Below are 19,760 nucleotides of genomic sequence, written 5' to 3'. Positions count from 1 at the left end.
CTCTTTCATTCTCTCTACCTATTGCCGCACCCCTCTCTCTAAGGCCTCCATAATTGTTCAGTAAATTATGTCTACAACAAATTTTTTATTTTAAATTATTAATTAATTAATACAAGAATATATGAGTAATATTTCATTTTCTCTTTGGGATGAACTCATTTATCTACTTTCTAATAATGTATCTTCACTGTAGAATTTTCTAATCGAACAATAAAACTTTGCAAGTGGCTCTTTACCACAATGGTGGAAATGTGTGAGCCCTTGCATGATAGCGTGAGTTCAAACCCTGTCGGTGGCTAATCTAACATCTAATCTAACAAAATTTATCGTTTGACAAAAAAAAAAAAAAATATAAAACTTTTTAATATTTTTTTCAAGATCATCTATATTAAAAAAATTATTCAAATCGAAGATCATTTAGTCATCAAAATGTATCAATTCAAAGATATAGATACCGAGTAACATATTCATAATGAACTGCTAATTTAATTAAAGTTTGATTAGTGGTTATCAAGGGTAGACTTGGCATTCGTGTCGTGTTTCCCGTGTTCGTGTCATTTTCGTGTCATACCCGATATCTTAACAGGTCGTGTCGTGTAACACCCGGTAAAATAAACGGGTAAAATGACCCGACCCGAAATCGACCCGATAATATTAACGGGTAATATGACCCGACTTGTTACCCGTTAAGGAAAATATATTTTAAACCAATAAATAATTAAATAAAAAAAATAATACTTTTTTTGAGTGAAAAAAAGGTTGAACCCACAATTGCTTGATTAGAACCAAAACACAAATCAATCTTCTAACCATGCAAGAATGGTATTGCTTGATTACAATTTGATATAGTCAATGGGACTACAAATTTATTTCATGGGACCGACATTCAATTTACGTGAGCACATGGATATGAAACTAGGAACTTGGTAAAGTGCTTAACATACCTGGTAATAAAACCCTGTACCACTACAACATATGCTGATTATCACACATATCGGGACCAGCATGCTGTGGAAACCCTGCTCCAAGAACACAAATCCCATCTTTGATATCACAGATGCCATCCTGCAATAAGATGTGTGATAATTGCATTATAATTTTAAACATGGCTTGACAACAACAGCAGCTTCATGATTTAAATCAACAAGACTTAAAACTTTCTATCGTTTGTAACATAAAGTACACACAGCTGACATGCTCAACACATCATTGACATCTACTAGCATGCACACTATAACTCATTATATGCTTTTTAATAATTTCCCTTTTAGAACTGAAAGATGAGAGAGATGAACCTATATGTGAATCGTGATAAGAAACATGCTGGACAGAATCATACCCGAACAAAATGCCAGATTCCAAGCCATATATAATTTCTTCAACAACTTCATATTCCATCTGTACCATGAGCAGGTATCAGTGAACTGGTCGTGGGCACCATACTCAAACACTAAAGATAGATGAAACGAAGTAATCAGCTTACCAACTCCTGTTCTTTGCGTTGACGTCTGTAGATGCGTAGCCACCCATTAAGGGGGACCTATTTAAAGAGGCCTTGTAGGGTTAGAATCATTACACTGCATAAACCCAAGTGTCCAACTATAAACATCAGATGATGCACAGTATAAGGTACCTACAAACAAGAAGGCGACTACAATTGCCAACCATGGTAGATGAAACACCGATATTATGGAAGCCTTTTGCTCCTCACCTCTGGCACCAACCCCTGCAAATACAAAATCTCACACAAATTATTCTTAAAACAAAACACACAATCAAAAGTAATGCAACAGTTCCCAGCGAAGACACTTGAATTTTCAAGCACTGTGAAGAACTTACATTACCTATAGTGCCAATGCCTGCTAATGTAATCCCCATCCAGTCAACATCATTCATCATTTCCTTCAGATAAAAATGGGAAAAGATTGAAAGAATCGCAAGTCCACACCCGGAAACCGGTTGTATGACAGACACCTGAAAAATACATCATCCAACATTCAACAAAATGTAGCACATCATTAATTCCAATCACCAAATACGTAAACAAATTGCAGAAAGAAAACAAATACCCCAAAAATCGAAACAATAAACAATGAAAAATCCTAGCTTCGGGGTTGAAGCACTTACATGAGCTAAAGACAATGCTCTCAACATTAACAAAGCTCCGAATATATCCATCAGAAATCCTATCAGCCATGCTTTGTTCAAAGCATACGCCCTGATCACCTAAAAACATATACAACATTCAAAATTTGAAATTTTGTTGTAAATCCTCAAAATTTGGGAATTTGAAACGAAACCCAATTCCCAGTTGGAACCGGAATCCCGGAATCCAAATCCAAAATTACAAATTGGGATTCGAAACTTGCAGGTCGAGTTAAGGTGATCTGTGAGTCAGTGCATACCAAAATGGAGCAGCAGCTCCTTCTTCTCCTTCTTCCATGGCTTCCATTCCAAGAGAGGAATCCAACGCAAGAAGCTGTGTCAATCGTTCGTGGTCAGAAATGGAAAATATGAGCGTAGAAAGAGTGAAGAGAGAGAAAGGTTGAAGAGGGAGAAATACTTACATAGGAAGATGTCGTACGAATGGAAGACGAGAAGATCGTGGCTGTCGGAATTTTGGAAGAAAGACGGCGGGAGAGAGGGGCTAGGAAGAACAAACGGCGCCGCGGGCGGGTTGGGAGAGGGTTACGGCCGGGAGTGGGGAGACTAGACAGAAAGAATTTAGGGCTAGGCAGTGGGGTTTTTTTGTTTTGATCAAATCAGTCAGGACTCATATGGAAAACAATGGAAAATATGAGGGGTTTTTTGTCCAAAAAAAATTGTAATAATATAATTGAAATAGAATCCAACGGTACAGATTTAATCTCATTGATCTAACGGCTGTTATTTAAGTAAAGTCTTTAATAGTTTTTTAATTAATGTAGAAGTATAAAAAATATAGAAAAAATATGTAAACGCTCGTAATAACAAGCTTTACAACTTTCGTGAAGAACTTAACTTCGAAATTCGCCACTATAATCATATAAATAATAGATCAAAATTTAACCGTTGATTATTGTTTACATTTACGCTTTATTTTTCTCATCAAATTTTGTTTTTTTCAGATTTTCTTTTTTGAAAACATGATCTATTAGAGGATGCAAGAAGATGAAAAGTTTGGATCGTTGATATTATGTTCAGAGTTTTACGATTAGTCAAAATATTGCTTGATGTTTATAAAGTTTCTACAAACTATATGACATCGACTCATATTTCAATTAACCGTAAATATCGAAACGTGATATCAAAGATCTGAACCGTTCATCTTCTTACATCCACCAGATGATCGTGTTTTAAAAAAAGAAAATTTAAAAAATGAAATTCAGTAACAAGAATAAAGCGTAAATGATAATCGACGGTTAAATATAAATTGAAGGTTTATGGATTATAGCGTTAGATTTCGAAGCTGACCCTTTCGTGAAAGTTGTAAAGCTTGTCATTAAGAGTGATTGGATATTTGTTTTACATTTTTTACACTTCTACAATAATTATTATTAATTTTATTAATTTTGCCTTCAAATAAAAAACATTATTCATGAGGGTTTGGGAGGATTTTAAAAATCTAAACGATAAAGTGTAACCATTATCTACTCGTAGAGGAATAATGATGAATCGCAAGTGTTTATATATTCTTTCACATTTTTCATACTTGTATTGTATGTATGTCTTCTTAGTTCTTGCCTATACAAATATTATACTAGTTTATTTTAATTTTGGACAAGAACATGTTAACTGTTAAATAAAATTTATTATCCTAGTAAATTAGTAATGATAATAAAGAACTCTCATAACAAAAATAAGGGGAAACTTGATATAAGTCCAATTTTTTTAGCCAATAGTAGGAATAGTCCAATTTATTAAAATAAGTCCAATTCTTTAAATTTAATTATTTTATTATCAATAATTATCTATTCAATAATAAGATTTATTATAAAAACCAAATTTCTTCCTAATTATCTCTTTGATTATTATTATTATTATTATTTTGTTATTTCTTGTTCTTCCTCCCTCTTTAAACCTCATTTATAGATTTTATTTTTAATTTTTATAATCAACCTATATCACAGGTTAATTATTTTTATGTATCTATATGACAGATTCTTCTTTATAATTAATGTGTTACAGATTAATGTGTCTTGCTTCACTTGTAGGTATATTATGTTTTTCCTACTTTTTAGTTACGTTTCATATCTCGTTTATAGTATATTAGTTTTTTCTGTTATAAGATATTAATTAGATTTTTTGGAGTTGAAAAATGCTTCATATTAGAAGATTTTAATTGATTTTTAATATTTTAAAGAAATATAAAATGAGTATAAAAGAAATAAAAACATGTAATTATATAACTGGACTCACTCCTAAAAATCATCTATATTTTTGGACCTAGATCTAAAAGCCCCTAAAAATAAATAATGACTAAAACTTTTTTTTTATAACTTATATAGAATAATAATACAAAAAAATATATGTAATATAGAATATATTGTATATATTAATATGACTATTGTATTTTATAATAAATCTTTTAGTAATTAAACTTTAAAATTATCAAATTAATTTTTTTCTTAACGGGTCGAAACGGGTCACCCACGTGTTACCCACGTGTATACCCGTTAAGAACCCGTTAATAACGGGTTCTTAACGGGTCACTCGATAATGACCCGATAAGTTATCGTGTTGACCCGAAATCCGTTATTTTTGTGTCGTTTTCGTGTCGTGTCATCGTGTCGTGTCAGAAACTGCCAAGTCTAATCAAGGGGCCCTTTAAAATACAACTAGGAACAATCGGTTAGGTCAACACACTGAAGTTGAGGGTAAAAAGGCTCCAGCATGAATGATGAGGCCAACCAACCCACGAGAGCTCTGCCTTGTCGTTGCAGTCAATCTCTGGCGGACGCAACCTCAAATCTTTCTTCATTCCAAAGGTTGAAGCTTTAGCGTGTCGCTTTGCATTGAGCCATTTTCTACTTAATTATTGTTTAGGTGGTGAAGTGAATTGTGTTTATACTGTTTTTGCATCATTAGAGTATATTCCATAGATATAGCTTTTATTCAATTAGGGCGAATGCCTTCTGCTATTTATTCTCAAATTAGGGATGACCACTTGACTTAGGGTTGGTTTGGTATTGCTGTGCTTAAAAAAAAAAACTGCTTCTGCTGTACTGTGGGAATAAGCTCATTTTTGCTGCTTTACATTTTCAGTTTTTTTTTTTTTTTTACTCAAAACTGTGAAAATAAACTGTTTTTAATTGTTTATCAAACACATTTTTTAGCTGATATGTCTTCAAACGAAGTAAAAGAAAAGGAAACATGTAATGATAATCAGAAAGACTTGAGGAAGAAGAATTTAGACATTGCTGCTTCAATTAGATTCTATTATTAATTCTTATGTACACAAAGTATGAATGAATTTTATGACGTCACAGTCGGATTAACTAATGTAAGTATAGTATTAACTAATGTAAGTATAGGTTTTAAATTTCTACATATCTACAACTTACTGCTCCTGAGCTGTCTAACTTTGTTTTTCACAAGTTGTTTGGATCTGTGGCGGCATCTGAACCCTCGAATTTGCAGTCCGTTCGTAATGCTGACAACCACGAGTCCACCTGAAAAAACAGAGGGAAGTTAATCGTATGATTGATTATACGGAATGAGACAATTTGGATCTAAGAAACGAAAGCAAGAAATCAACATAGAATGCAGGCATAGCTTTAAGAACACTACACCAGAAAACAAAAATAGCTCGCTTACCTGTTCCTTAGAAGCGCTTGAGCACTCGAATCGCAGTCCTTGACGAGTTAATATACAAAATGCATGTCGAGTTCCTTCATCGTCTCGTGTAATGCTTGGCAAGGGGCCTATTTCAACAATATCAGCTAATAGGGTGGAGTCTTGAGGACTCAAATCTGGAAGAAGAAAGAGCCCATCGGTCAGAATATGTTCAAGTCCGTATGGGGAGAATGGCGCTAGGACATCAGGGGATAATGATTCATTGAATATTTACCTGTGGAAAACAAGAAGAAGAAAATGCACGGCCCTTGCAAGACAACAAAGCGAGGAAGCCAGTCATCAATGTCAGTATCATCAAGAGGGGGAGGTTCTCCTGGTAGTGGTTTCCACCTCTATCAAATCGAAAAGAGAAAGTGTAAGCAAACCGTAATTGGCATTATGCAATATGCACTAAATACATGCTCAAAGTAAAAAAATTGACTTGGGGTCATCATTACAGTTCGGATGTACAAATAGCCAGCGAGACGAGCAGATCGCAAAACTTCATCAACGTGTTCCAATCTGCATAAAACATAAGCAGTTCATGCTTGATATGACGAGGACAGAATTTCAGTTCAAAGCCTATCCTAAAAGGGAAACAAATTCTGGTCCAATACCACAAAGCAGTATAAGACCTCAGTTAAAAACTGAAAAAGTTCAAAAGCATTATAAGTGGCACTATCATGTAGCGTGCAAAGACGCAAATCACATTTTAATGTTTAAAGTATCAAGTTCCCTTACTGAGCTTTCAAGTGCGCTTCCTTCTGTTCTAAATCAGCAAGCTCCGATCGAAGTGATTCTAGTTCTACAGCAGTTAGCTCAACCTGAACAATTCTAGCGGTTAGGAACGTGGAAATTTCAGAAGACTCAATTGAGGAACTGAAAGAGATACTGAATCAACCTTTTCTTCGCCATCTGTGCTAGACCCCCATGGCAGTCCGCGGAGACTAAAGAAGCTCAATTTCAACATGTATGCTGCACTTCTTAATTTTCTCCTACTCCACAAGCGAGACCTATGCTATACCAGATTAAGTAAAGTGAATTAAAATCATACAATCTTTTAATTTGAATGACAAAACTCCTTGATTTTTTCTTTTGTTCTTTTATTTTCTCCAAAGGAAAGAAATACCTTGGATAATTATCAGTTCTTGGTCGCGAGATAGATGAAGCTATGTCCTGAGAAGAGTCGATATTGGGTTCGGATGCTTTAAAATGATCTCCTATGATCTTTATATTTCCAAGACGATCATCCATGAAGCTTAATTACACTTGTAGAAGCGAGTGCAAACCTACGTTCATACCATGTTAATGAGAATCGATAATCAATACGTATAGAATAACAATGAGAATCGATAATCAATACGTATAGAATAACAAACTGTAAATTATCATACAACAACTTATTCATCCAACCACATCATCATATACGTACATAGGTTCTATGAAGACCAATTGCAGAGAAATATGGTTGTGGATCTCATGTAATTAACTATGCTGTGAAATGGGAATCCTAGTTTTCGATCATAGAGGCTAGAAATAAGTTATGTTGCTGATCTATCAGTAATTTAGTATTGGGATACAACTCAGCCCGAATCAACAACGCCTCATACAAATTTAACACCTACTTCGAATCAAAAAACAAATCTTTCCTTCGCCTTCTGATCCGGCATCAACCTTACCAAAAGGAAACAGCTATGCTCTTGCACTTCTAATACAATCACCCAAAAAGCCGTTCTCATCACTCAAACTAAATTACATGAGATCCACCAAAAGCTGAGACATCAAAACATTGGGGAAAAGAACAAGCAGCAAAACATACATGATTTAAAGGGCAGAAGAACACAAACAACCCGAATCTGCTAATTTGCATACATTAATTCTAATTAAAAGAAGCTTCATAATCCAAATAAATCTAATCAAAATTCCTCAAAAATACACAAGATTAAAACTTACATGAATTTCATACAGCACACCACCAAGCAAATTGCAGCATAAAAACAAAGAAATACTTTGGACAGAGATAAAGGATTAAATTAAGTTATTAAATAAACTAAAAGAGATGGGGAGAGAGATGGAACCGTGCCCGTACAAGGAAAGAGAGAGTTACAGGAACACAAGGTAGCTGATGGGAGTGGGGAAGGAGGGTCCTTGTGTTCATGGGAAAACGTTTGACCCCATTCGATGTTGACTATTTGGTATAAGTAGTTCAGCTTTAGATGTGATATGACTCTTTTACCCCCGTCGATACCATTTTCCACTTGGTTACGTATGAGGGAATTTTGCGTGCTTATATTTTTTTTTATATTTATTTATTTTTTCCCTTGAATTGCTAATTGGTTAGATAAACACAACCTTAATGATGATTATGCCCCAAACTTTGTAATTATAATGTCTCAGTTGTGATTATCCACCAAGCGGTTGTTGGATATTTTCTTGTATATTCGATAATCAAATCCCAAGCATTTGTTATTTTTTTTCTTCCATGAGATCCATTATTTATTGTATTCGCTTGTGCTTGAACTGCTCAGTATGATGTTAGACTTGTTTGGAAATATTTTTAAAATGATTAAAAGTGTTCTTAAAGGAAATGTTTTCGAGTTTCAAAAATATTTGAAGTGCTTTTAGGATTCACTTGCATGTTTATTAAGAATATGTTCTAAAAATATTTTCATAAAATACGCTTTTAATCGTTTTAAATGCATTTCCATGCGAGCCGGTTATGTTGCTGAAATATCAATTATAAAACGTTGATTATTTTAAAATTAATATGTGTTAATTAGTAAACAAGAAATAATGAAATCATTTGGAGGCCTCACTCACAACCATCGAGATTGGATGGCACATTGGACTCCACCACTGCAGAGCATCCATACACTTTACACGACCTCTTCGCACTAACTTCTTCCACTGCATCAACTACCATGCATGGAAGAAGCGCTGGCTATCACCAATTTGGTAACTTAACATCACCAAAATGATGACGAAACATCACCAAGATGATGATGAAGCCATAGGTAATATACTAAATTTATCCTTCAAGTCATGAGAAGAGATCTTCTCCGGTCCTCTTCCACTAAGATCACTAGATCAAGTGAACCAAGCTTTTAAAATTTCATTTAACGACTCACTTGTTTTAACCCCTTAAAAGCTATAATAATTTTTAACCGTTCGATGAAATTTCAAAGATCCGAATAACTTGATTTGATGACCTTAGTGGATATACTAAGGTTCAACTCCGGATCTCTTCTCCCAAGTCATACTCTCCTCACTTGGTTCAACTCCATTATTATGCAATCAGGTTAGCCTTGGTTCTTTGGACCACATATTTTTTTGGGTTTGAATTTTATTGGATAATATCTACGAAGTCCAAGCCCAAGTGTTATGACCGTACCTTACTAGCCTCTGCAAGAGGAAACTTTCCTATTACCAGTTGAATATAATCATATTACTGGCATTATCCTTATGACACCTCTAAAAAAATGTATGGCGCCCCTGCATTTCATCCTAATCGACCTCACAGTCTCACAGCGATATGAGCGTTACCCTTTCTATCAGACTTATAAATCTTCTCTTAACATAGGACTATTCACGTAACGAGAAAAATATCATCCACAAGAGTAAGGTTCTAAAAGTCGTTAGGCGCTAGTCGGGCGGCGGGCTGGGGCATAGCGCCTAGGCGGGCGCCTAGGCGGACTAGGCGGATTTAAGTAAATCTATCATATTTCAGGTAAATAAGTGTCTGCTTCTACTTGAAATATATATAATTTCATCATAAACTACAAAATAGAATGCATATATATCATGAAGTATTGGAACATAATAAAAACATGTGAAATAAGGATATAATGTTTGTTCATTCAAGTATGCAACAAGTCTCTTACAATTTATTGCAAAAACACAAAATGCAAAATGAAAGTTATGTATTTTCTGTCTAAGTGAGTTGCAACCTAGGCGGGTCTAGGCGGTTGCCTAGGCGGGCTAGACGGGTGCCTAGGTGGTCTAGGCAGTGGGCTGGGGCCTAGGCATTAATCGGGGCGGTGGGCTGGGGCCTAGCGCCTAGCGCCTAGACGGGGATTTTTAGAACAGTGCACAAGAGTCAAACCTAAGATCTCATACAGTTCTATTTACATAATGAGAAGAATACTTTTAAATCGTAATGTTAGTGTGAGTGAAAATGTGTGCACATTAAACATTTAATACCCTTCCAAATTTCCAATGTATGAATAAGTTTGGCACGGCACGTGTGGGTTTTTATCGCAGATGAAAATCAACATCAATATGGTTGGGAAAGATAGGATCGCAGCAAAATAAGCCAACAGGGGTCACTTTGTGGCCACAAATTATAAACGTACATACGTTTCTTTACCCCTCTCTCTCTCTCTTTCTCTGTCTCTCTCTCTCTCTCTCTCTCTCTCAGTTGATTGAAGCTGTAAAACAATGGCTTCTAGCATCACTCTTCCAAGCTTTCAAGGCCCTCTTCTCAAATCCAATTTTCTTGGAAGAAATGATCTCTCGAATCGAGCTCCTAAATCGTCTTTCGCAGTTCACAAGCAGCCATCGACGCACTCCCTGAGACCCTTTGCCAAATTTAACCTATCCGAAATCTTGGGAGGCAGGGGGCTCTGCAATGGTGAAGCAGGTCTACTGCAAGAGCTTACGAGAAATGTCGAAGAACAGAAAAATGTCGAAGAAGAACAAGTATCAGCAGCAGTTGCCGCCAAAACAGAGGAAGAAAAACCAGATAGTTCTGCAACAGCTGCGATCAAAAGTGTTGAAGAAGATGGTTTTGATAAGGAGCTGATGGGACTTACCGGTGGATTTCCTGGTGGTGAAAAGGGGTTGCGAAAGTTCATTGAGAAAAACCCACCTCCCAAGAAGTCGTCGATTGCACTTTCCGGATCAACAGCTGCACTTGTGAGCACAAAGAAGCCGAAAGCACCTGAACTGCCATTGTTACTACCTGGTATGATTGCCATTGTCAACAACCCAAATAGTCCTTACTACATGTACTGTGGCATTGTTCAGCGAATCACCGATGGGAAAGCTGGGGTTCTCTTTGAGGGCGGGAATTGGGACAGGCTGATTACTTTCCGACTGGGAGAGCTCATGCGCAGAGACAAGGGCCCTCCAGGGAAAAATCCCAAATCCTGCGTCCTCGAACCTTTTCTCCAGACGGATTCCTGAATGGGGCCATTCTCTTAGTTTCTCTAACGCATGCATATGTATTTAAATTCGAAATGTGCAGTACTGAAATTCGTAGCTTAAATGGCAATTACTTTCATTGACAATTGCATGAACCAGGGAAAACACATCTTATAACACATGTTTATTGTTCAATGTGTTGTCTATTACCATTGACTTCAGCAAATAGGTTGTTCTTCAAACAATATAAAGACGTCAAACTCTGGATACTTCCAGGTGCTTAAAAATTGTCAAAATAACATCCAACACATAGTCCTATGTTCTTGAAGCTCCACACAAGTTCAGATGATGCCACCCAACTGCCAAAGACGGTTACAACATATAAGTAATGAATTGCAAGCCTAAAGGAAAGAGAGACAAGAAAATTAATTTCATGCTTCATCATAAGCCTTATAAAAATCTTGACGTTAGTGGTTCAAAATGGACTAGTACCCACCCCAAACTGATCAAGATCAGATGTTTAGTTCAGACATTCGATACCTCATAACAAAACGTGAACATCAAGCAACGAATACTCTAGCTACTTAACGTGAGAACAAGAAATTATACTTATTTACTCCCCCTGACAATGTTTATTTTCAGCCATCATACATGTGGAAAGCCCAAATATCATCCAAAACTGGTCCACAAACTCAGATGCAGATTAACTTATAACTTCTCTGCATGAAATTTTTAACTTCTAAATGGTTTACATGAATATAGCCTACCGCACTATTTTGTGAGCAATATCTAGTCAGAATTCCGGTTTCATTGCCTTATGACTCACACATCAAATGAATCACCATCCATTGTGTAGGCTTTCAGGCGAACAGAACTCACCTATTAAACGGTGAGGAGTAATTTCCTCCTCACTACTGGCTCGACATAAATTTATTTGCATGAATTGGGAAAAAGGGTGACTCCCACCACTTGCACCAATTCATTCGAATAAATATACGCCACATTGGTAGCCAGTCAATAGGTAATCATTATTCTTTTTCACCAAGCTGATTTTTTTTCTATGATTAGTAAAGAATAATGATTACAAATCACGTGACAAAGGGAGCACTTAAGGCTGAAGAATTCATTGCAGGGATAGTTGATATATCAAATCAATAGTGTAGAAATTTTCACAGCAAAAGCACAAGTTCCACATACCATAATGGCCTCAATCTCCTCTTTGGACAACGGTGTTCGTTCGGGTTGTTCAGAAGCTTTTCCTCCCAAGGTGGTTGACGCCCTTGAACCTGAGAAGAAAGTGTGAGAAGAATCACCAGCCAAACCTTGAGTCTGAGGCTCAGTACCTGCAAGCAAACAATTACAAGTGTTAAACGGAAACAAAAAGTGTTAAAACGGAAACAAATTATGACCCAACAAAAAAGATTACGTGACTACCAGCATGAGGGCAAACAGTGAATGAACTTCTGATATTTTTCAACAAATGACTGCATGTTATCTCTCTAACACTAGGGATTTCCCCCTTGTTTCACCTATTTATCGACGCATCAGCAAGAAACTGCCTAACAGACTAAAGATCAAGCTACTACGAACAAATTGGATGTTGGATGCTGCATTACCACCACCACCACCCCCAACCTCAGAAAGTATAATTCAAGACCTTAAACATTCTAGAACCAGCAGAAATTCAAAACGTGTATCCATAAACTCCCCAAGTGGCATCGTCAATGTCAGTGTCATAATCATAATCTAAATGAAATAACTTCCTAATGGGATTTTAGCACTACCCTAAACCTAACCCTTAATTCAGCATTTGCCCGATGCAGCCAAGCTGAACTGTTTCATGAACTCAAGCTCAAACAAGCAGAAAATTCAATCGAAAAATCGAGCCAGCCAATCTTAACAAACCATCCAATTGAAATCACACAGTAGTTTACAAAATTACGCCTTTTTATGACATCAGAAATCCAATCTATGCTTCAATTTAAATACAGATAACGATAGATTTCTAAATTTACAAGAAACGCACACAAATTTGGGAAATTCAAGAGAAACCCATTAAATTAGAGCATAAATACAGCTTAAATTCAAACAAGTACGAACATGCATAAATAATTAAAGTTAAGAAAGATTAAGATCGAAACAATGGTTTGAGAAAAGGAAAAGAGAGACGGACCAGAAGGTTTGGGGTGTCTCTGAGGAAACTTGATGCGAGGTATCCTCTTCATCGCCTGGGCTCCACCCATTTCTCTCTCTCTCTCTCTCTCTTCTGTAGTACCAGTTCCTCCGGAGACGACGATTGAAAAAAACGAGCGAGAATCTTCCACCAGCGATTTGTTTGACAACTCGGGGATGAACAAAAGCTGCGTATAAAGGTCAATTGTTTCAAGGGTGCGGGTTGCCGGGTCGGAACTCAAATCTAAATCGTTATCCACACTTTCAAAAACTAGGTTGGGCTTGTTATCAAGTTCGGAATCAACTTGGCTACATGATGGATGATAAATCAAATTCTCGTCAATATGAAATAAACACGCTAATTAATACGTAAGTAATAATTTAATCATCAACATTCATATGATTTAGTTTATAAAATTTAGTTTAGAAATTTGATCACCATTACGCTTTGCAAATATATGCGAAGGGAAAAGAAGTACTCCCGCAAATGGAAGAAACTAGTGGCAGCCACAAAGTGAGTTTTACCAATTATGGGGGAATGCCTTAGCTATCTTGAGATTACATATCAACTTAAGAAGAAAGAAAAAGTAATTTGCTTTGTAATGCATGGTGATTAATGCACTAAACTTCATAAATTATCTCTTATAATTAGTAATATTTTAAGGTATATAGAAAGATTGGAGTTCTTTCCACAAATACATTGAATGTGGGGGAGTGTACCCAAGTGTTAGTAAAGCAAATTATTTAGTAAGTTTGAACATATGTTTCAAGGAGCATATGTATCAAGAATTTAATGTGGGAAAACAACTACTTTCGAATGAAATATAATTTCATAACATACCATAAGAAACAGTCAACCTAATGGATCCAATTATTAAAAGATTGATTAAAGAGTAAGTTATATCATCGAGGGTAATGAGTTAAAAGCCCGTAATCAGAGTAGTCATAGTGGAAACCCAACCTAGTTGACTGGAGATCCCAAAATCTAGGCTCAAAAGAGAACTAAATTATAACAACTGAGTAGCACTGCGGAGATATACTCTCTTACCTATGTCCCACGTTATACTAGTGCTGCCTACCATTAAGATTAGGTTAAAATTTATGTTTTAATGATTCCTATAACTTGAAAGACTTAGAAGTCCAAGTGGAGTATTGCAGGAGTCACCTATCTTGAGTGATCGATGGGGTCGTTCCTACGAGAATTTTGTAAAGGGCTTATGTGAAATCCCGTCCCTTAATTTCATTATTTAATTACATATTTTGTATTTAAGTCATTTTATTTTTATTTTTGTTTTCATTAATTTTAGAGTTTTAACTATTTTGTTACAAAGTTTGAACTTTCGTAAATAATCATTTAAAATCCGTAAACCTTTCGGGGTCACACTTCATATTTCGAACAGAGCTCGATTCCATGAACGCGTGGGCGAAAATTGTTTGCGAATTGGAGTTATAACGAAGAAGTTATGAGCAACGAAAGTCAAACCTAAATAGTAATCTAAGGACCTACTATAAATAGCAAGTCCCATTTAGTGGGACAACAGCCAATCCTGTGTAAGACAGCTGGACTCTTGCGACTCGTTTTAACCCACGACTCAATTTCCCTCACCTAGACCCTCACCCTGCAAGATTTTAGACGCCAATTTTGGCGATCATCGACTGCGCCGATCTTGGCCACCACTTCCAGTCAACGCCCTGCCTTACCCCAAGTAAAACCTACCAAATGTTTACACCGTTTGACCATCGTATAAGGTGGATTGACGACACGAAGTTGGAGGACCGATGAACGGTGATCTCGCTGTCTTGTTGTTAATGTTGTCTACCACCAACACCCCTGAGAAACTATTGACGTCTGGAGAAAAACCCTTGCCTTGGATGGGACGTTCGTGCAGCGACGGCAGCGCTGTGGCGCATTGATTCCTCCAACCACTTGTGACCTTTCTCGAAAAACTACGCCATCTTCCATCCATTCTTGGACTTCATCACAAGTATGAAAATTGTTCCTTATACTTAGATCCACTTGCCTGCAAATTTGGTATAAATCGAAGTTGGTCAGAAAATTGAGTTTTCGTTTGCCAAAAACCACAGCGTGGCTAGTGGGTCGACTTTGTCTTTCTAGGAAAATTTCAATGTCCTAAACCTATATTCAAGGTTCGCTTGTTGAAACTTGATATGATGGTTTGATTATTCGAATTATGAGGCAATTATACCGGCATTCGGTTTTTTTAATTGACGCCAAACCGACTGTTGGATCGTCATTAAATTTAATAAGCATGCTAGTTATCAATTGACTGATCTTTAAGAAATTGTGGAATGGAAAATCCTGTGCTTGGATCTTTCAGATTGAAGAATCTTAGATTATTGGCATTCGTAGTAGATGAAAATTTGACCGTTAGATAGTCACAAAATTATAGTATGTGGTTATACGTAATATTTGAGGATCCTTCGAATTCACGAATCGAAAATCCGACGTACAGATCTTTCAGATTGAATTACCTAGGATTATTGACCGTTCGTTAACCACATTGATCGAGAATTGACTTTTGGTCAAAATGTACCGAATTGGAATGAATGTCTTATAATCAAACACGAGGTAAAAATAAATCAACAACCAAATAGAAATTCGTAAAAACTGGAAAGAATAAAAATGCATATAGCATTTCGAACTCGGGACCTCTTTTAATTTTAAAAAACAGAAACAACCGTTTTTGGTTAAACTTCTTAATCATTTGATCAACTTTTATAAATTTATACTCTTATGGAAAGAATTTCGTAAAAATTGGAAAGGAAAAAAATGCACATGGAGTTTCGAGTCGAGACCTTCTCGTTAATTTAAAAAGCAAAAACCAGCACTTCTAGTTAAACTGCTTGATCATTTGACCAAATTTTACAAATTTATACTCTTATGAAAAGAAATTCGTAAAAACTGGAAAAAATTGGAAAGTAAATAAACGCACCTAATGTTTTAGACCCGAGACTTCCTCTTTAATTTTAAAGAGCAGAAACTACCACTTCGATTTTTTGGGCCCCGAATAGTAACCCAGCCTGCCTTGGGCCAGGGCCAGCCCTGGTTAAAATTTGGGCCATGGTTTAATGTAGCTAGAAAGGGTTGGCATAAGCTTCAGTTTCTTGGTTCAACTAATTAGTTCGTAGCCTTAACCCATTGGAACCTAACTAAGTTAGTCGAAAATCAATAGTCTACGAGTTCGTTTGAACGTGCTTTTAAAATGACTTAAACCGCTTTTACCGAAAATGTTTTTGCGTTCCAAAAGCACTTAAAGTGCTTTTTGCAAGAAGCATCAATTATGTGCTTCTTCTAGGAAGCAATTTAAGTGCTTTTCCAGGATTTACTTGCATTTTTACTAAGGATTGGTTCCAAAAATATTTTTCACTAAAAGCGTTTTTAGCCATTTTAAAAGTCCTTCCAAAAGAGCTTTGCATGTAATTCTGACTCTGCATGCACCGTTCACATTTTTGACCTTTGCACGTATGAAACTTGTTGTCATTGGCATTCATTGATTTTTCAAAATTCCACTTGTCTTGAAACCTGGCAAATGAGTTGTGTTTTTGTGTTCGTGTCGTTTTCGTGTCATATTTGTTATCTTAGCAGATTATATCGTGTCAAACCCGTTACCTCAATGGGTTCTTAACAGGTGACCTGATAACGATCCAACTCGTTAACGGGTTGTGTCGTTCGTGTCGGGTTAATAGGTCATGCAAGAAATTGCATGCCTAATGTCTAGACTTGAAAAATGGGTCTTATTAGTGTTGTTTATGTGTCATACCCGTTATCTTGACAGGTTTTTAACGTGTGACCCGATAACGACTCAACTTGTTAATGGGTTGACCCATAACTTGTTATTTTTGTATCATTTCATGTCCGATTAACAAGTCATGTAAGAAATTGCGAGCCCTTGTGCCCTAAATTTTCCAAATTACATGCCCACCGCATAATTAAACTTGGATAAACCAAAGTGGAAATTAAAGTGCAAACTCCTCTTGTCTGTGCTGTAAATTTTCCAACTAAGACCCAAAGAGTACTTGTTAAACTTCCCTGAAAATACGAAGAAAAAGTCCTTGAATCACTTTCATGGGGTGGAGTCATTGGATTTTGGTACAATGTTGCTATTTATATTGATATTAATGTAGTATGTCTCTCGAATCACAATCTTTATAATATGAGAGCACGAGTGGAAATTTCCTCTGCTTAATTTGGCAATGTATAGGTTACGTGATTGAATTAGTCTTATTTAACGATTCTTCTATTAGTCCTGGATTCCATGAGGCTTAAGTGATGGAAACCCAAAGTCTATATGCATTTTTCTCTTAATGATGTGGATGCGAGGACAGTATAAATTTGTGATAAGTTCAATATTTAAGTAGTTATGTCATAATATATATGTCATTCTATTTTGTAGTTTATGATCAAATTATATATATTTTAAGTATAAGAAGACACTTATTTACTAGAAATATAATAGATTTACTTAAATCCGCTTAGGCTCTGCCTAGCCATCTAGGTGCTAGGCCCTAGCTAACCGCCCGACTAGCACTTCGCGTCTTTTAGAACCTTGGTTTTTCAAAATTCCACTTGTCTTGAAACCTAGCAAACGGGTCGTGTTTTTGTGTTCATGTCATTTTTGTGTCATATTAGTTATCTTAGTGGATTATATCCCGTTATCTCAATGGGTTCTTAACAGGTGACCTGATAACAACCCGACTCGTTAATGGGTTGTGTCGTTCATGTTAGGTTAATAGGTCATGGAAGAAATTGCATGCCTAATGTCTAGACTTGAAAAATGGGTCGTATTGGTGTCGTTTATGTGTCATATTGGTTATCTTGACAAGTTTTTAACGTGTGACCTGATAACGACTTAACTCGTTAATGGGTTGACCCATAACTTGTTATTTTCGTGTCATTTCATGTCCGATTAACAAGTCGTGTAAGAAATTGTGAGCCCTTATGCCCTAAATTTTCCAAATTACATGCCTACAACACAATCAAAACTTGGATAAACCAAAGTGGAACGGACAATAATGGCTCAATCGAGGTCAAAGGTGATCAAAATGATATTCTTTTAAAACCCTCTCAACACTCCTTATCAAATCTTCACTCACAAGGTAACTCCTAATTATTCTTTTCAAATTGGGAATAATTGCAAAATTAATTGATTAATTACCTAATTGATTGCAAGATATTATTTGGCATAATATCTTGAAATTAGAGCCAATTTTCACCATAAGTGGCAGGTCCCTATTTCTCCAAATAGGGCCGGCCACACCCCTATATATAGCCCCTCATTTCTCCAAAAACCTAAGTTCATTCTTCTCCTAAAATTCTCTAAACACTTTCTCTCTCAAATTCTAACTTTGGCATCGGATACTTTTCGGCCAAAGTCCCCCCATTCATCTTGGGCGCATGAGACTCTTGGCCTTGATCTTAGGTGTTAATTGTTTTGCAGGTGCATTTTCGTCCAAGAAGAAGAAGGTGAAAATTTGCATCCACAAATTGGTGCTTTCATTGAGAGTTTTGATTCACACGCTCGTAAAAGACTGTCGCATTCAAAGTTTCTAAGTTTTTTTTTATTCATAGATTTTTTGTATGTTCTTTTTTCTAGAATTTTTTATACAAAAATTCTTTGAATAAACGTAAAAGAAAAGTACAATGACAAGAGATTCGAAAACCACGACGAACGAAAATTCCAATATTTAAGAATTTGGACCACGGCGATCCATAAGGCTCAACGCGATGACGAGTGGAGTGGCACCACTGTAGCAGCCACCACCATGGTTACCATTGGCAAATCTACAACTCACAGTGAGCAGTAAGCCTAGGCACCAAGGGCAGCCCAGGCTGTTGCCCCAGCAGTGCAAGCCCAAGTAAGAGTGGGCATAAAAACAGCAAAACTACAAAACCGTATGAAAAAAAATTGAAAAGAACCTTATTAACCGGAAAAGTCAACTTTGAGTCAAAAACCGAACCGGACCATTCAAACCGATTATGGTTCCGGTTTCAAATGAACCAAAACTGGTCGGAATTGAACCGAACCGTTTTATTAATAATAAATAAATAAATTATATATATACACACATGTCATGGTATAATAGGTTGAAAAATTAGGTTCACTAAGTTGCAAAGCAAGTGATCCCAATTAGGGCTCACATGGCTTCACCCTCACCTCTCTCACATGGCCTCACCCCTCACATTCGCATTCCCTTATTTCACACAGCCGACCTTCATCTCATCCAAAAATATCAACGATTCCTCAGGCACCCCACAACCTCAACTCTCTGCGACGACCCTCATAATCCATCTTTTGTGACAACTCACGACTCTTTGTCATCCGTCATCCCTCCTTGGTATTTTCTCTATCATTTCTCTCTTTTACCTGCACTATATATGTGTGATTAACACTGTCTAATTGAGTTCTGTGACTCCTGTCCTGTAGATGGGTTCCTTGCTAGTGTCATGAGTAAAGGTACGTAACATGATTTGTTCCTTTTTTTTTGGTTCCATATTGTTGGGTTGATTTCTATCACTTCATGGTTGGATTGTTTCAGTTTTTTGATACCTGAATTAAGATTTGGTTCACCCACAACTCCAACTCCCTTAGCACAGACTTGTTGTGGACTCG

At 36.4% G+C, this 19,760-nt stretch overlaps 3 protein-coding genes across 8 annotated transcripts; 1 reads left to right on the top strand and 2 right to left on the bottom strand.

Moving 5' to 3' along the window:
• Positions 1 to 801: 801 nt before the first annotated feature.
• Positions 802 to 2,685, bottom strand: LOC103424985 (probable magnesium transporter NIPA9; the record flags this gene model as incomplete). The annotated part of the gene is made up of 8 exons (XM_070823237.1): positions 802 to 1,065; positions 1,340 to 1,398; positions 1,484 to 1,540; positions 1,638 to 1,726; positions 1,845 to 1,974; positions 2,128 to 2,226; positions 2,370 to 2,479; positions 2,568 to 2,685. Coding segments are annotated over 8 exons (792 nt in total), but the record flags the coding sequence as incomplete, so codon positions are not given.
• Positions 2,686 to 5,396: 2,711 nt separating this feature from the next.
• Positions 5,397 to 8,037, bottom strand: LOC103404457 (uncharacterized). 6 transcript variants are annotated; one of them, XM_029103708.2, is made up of 8 exons: positions 7,904 to 8,037; positions 6,944 to 7,103; positions 6,716 to 6,827; positions 6,556 to 6,638; positions 6,273 to 6,336; positions 6,050 to 6,167; positions 5,797 to 5,951; positions 5,397 to 5,651 (listed from the first exon to the last, which is right to left on the bottom strand). In XM_029103708.2, the coding sequence occupies exons 2-8, from the start codon at positions 7,066 to 7,068 to the stop codon at positions 5,571 to 5,573; spliced, it is 738 nt and encodes a 245-aa protein (XP_028959541.2). In that variant the 5' UTR covers positions 7,069 to 7,103; positions 7,904 to 8,037; the 3' UTR covers positions 5,397 to 5,570. The 6 variants fall into 6 exon arrangements, with proteins under 6 accessions (XP_028959541.2, XP_028959542.2, XP_028959543.2 ...); XM_029103709.2 differs by having other exon boundaries at positions 7,440 to 7,991; XM_029103710.2 differs by having other exon boundaries at positions 6,716 to 6,832; positions 7,768 to 7,991.
• Positions 8,038 to 10,251: 2,214 nt separating this feature from the next.
• On the top strand, positions 10,252 to 11,102 carry LOC103437371 (NAD(P)H-quinone oxidoreductase subunit S, chloroplastic). The gene has a single exon (XM_008375838.4). The coding sequence runs from the start codon at positions 10,252 to 10,254 to the stop codon at positions 10,996 to 10,998; it is 747 nt and encodes a 248-aa protein (XP_008374060.2). The 3' UTR covers positions 10,999 to 11,102.
• Positions 11,103 to 19,760: the final 8,658 nt, after the last annotated feature.

Source organism: Malus domestica, chromosome 06 (genome assembly GCF_042453785.1).
Source record: "Malus domestica chromosome 06, GDT2T_hap1".
NCBI lineage: Eukaryota > Viridiplantae > Streptophyta > Magnoliopsida > Rosales > Rosaceae > Malus > Malus domestica.
This window is presented reverse-complemented; position numbering and strand designations above follow the sequence as displayed.

Excerpts from the sequence above, each read along its gene's own strand:
- LOC103437371 (XM_008375838.4), top strand. The coding sequence starts at position 10,252 with ATGGCTTCTAGCATCACTCTTCCAAGCTTTCAAGGCCCTCTTCTCAAA.
- LOC103404457 (XM_029103708.2), bottom strand. The coding sequence starts at position 7,068 with ATGGATGATCGTCTTGGAAATATAAAGATCATAGGAGATCATTTTAAA. Across the intron at positions 5,952-6,049 it reads CTTCTTCTTGTTTTCCACAG|ATTTGAGTCCTCAAGACTCC; the intron begins GTAAATATTCAA and ends TTCTTCTTCCAG. Across the intron at positions 5,652-5,796 it reads CAAGCGCTTCTAAGGAACAG|GTGGACTCGTGGTTGTCAGC; the intron begins GTAAGCGAGCTA and ends CTGTTTTTTCAG.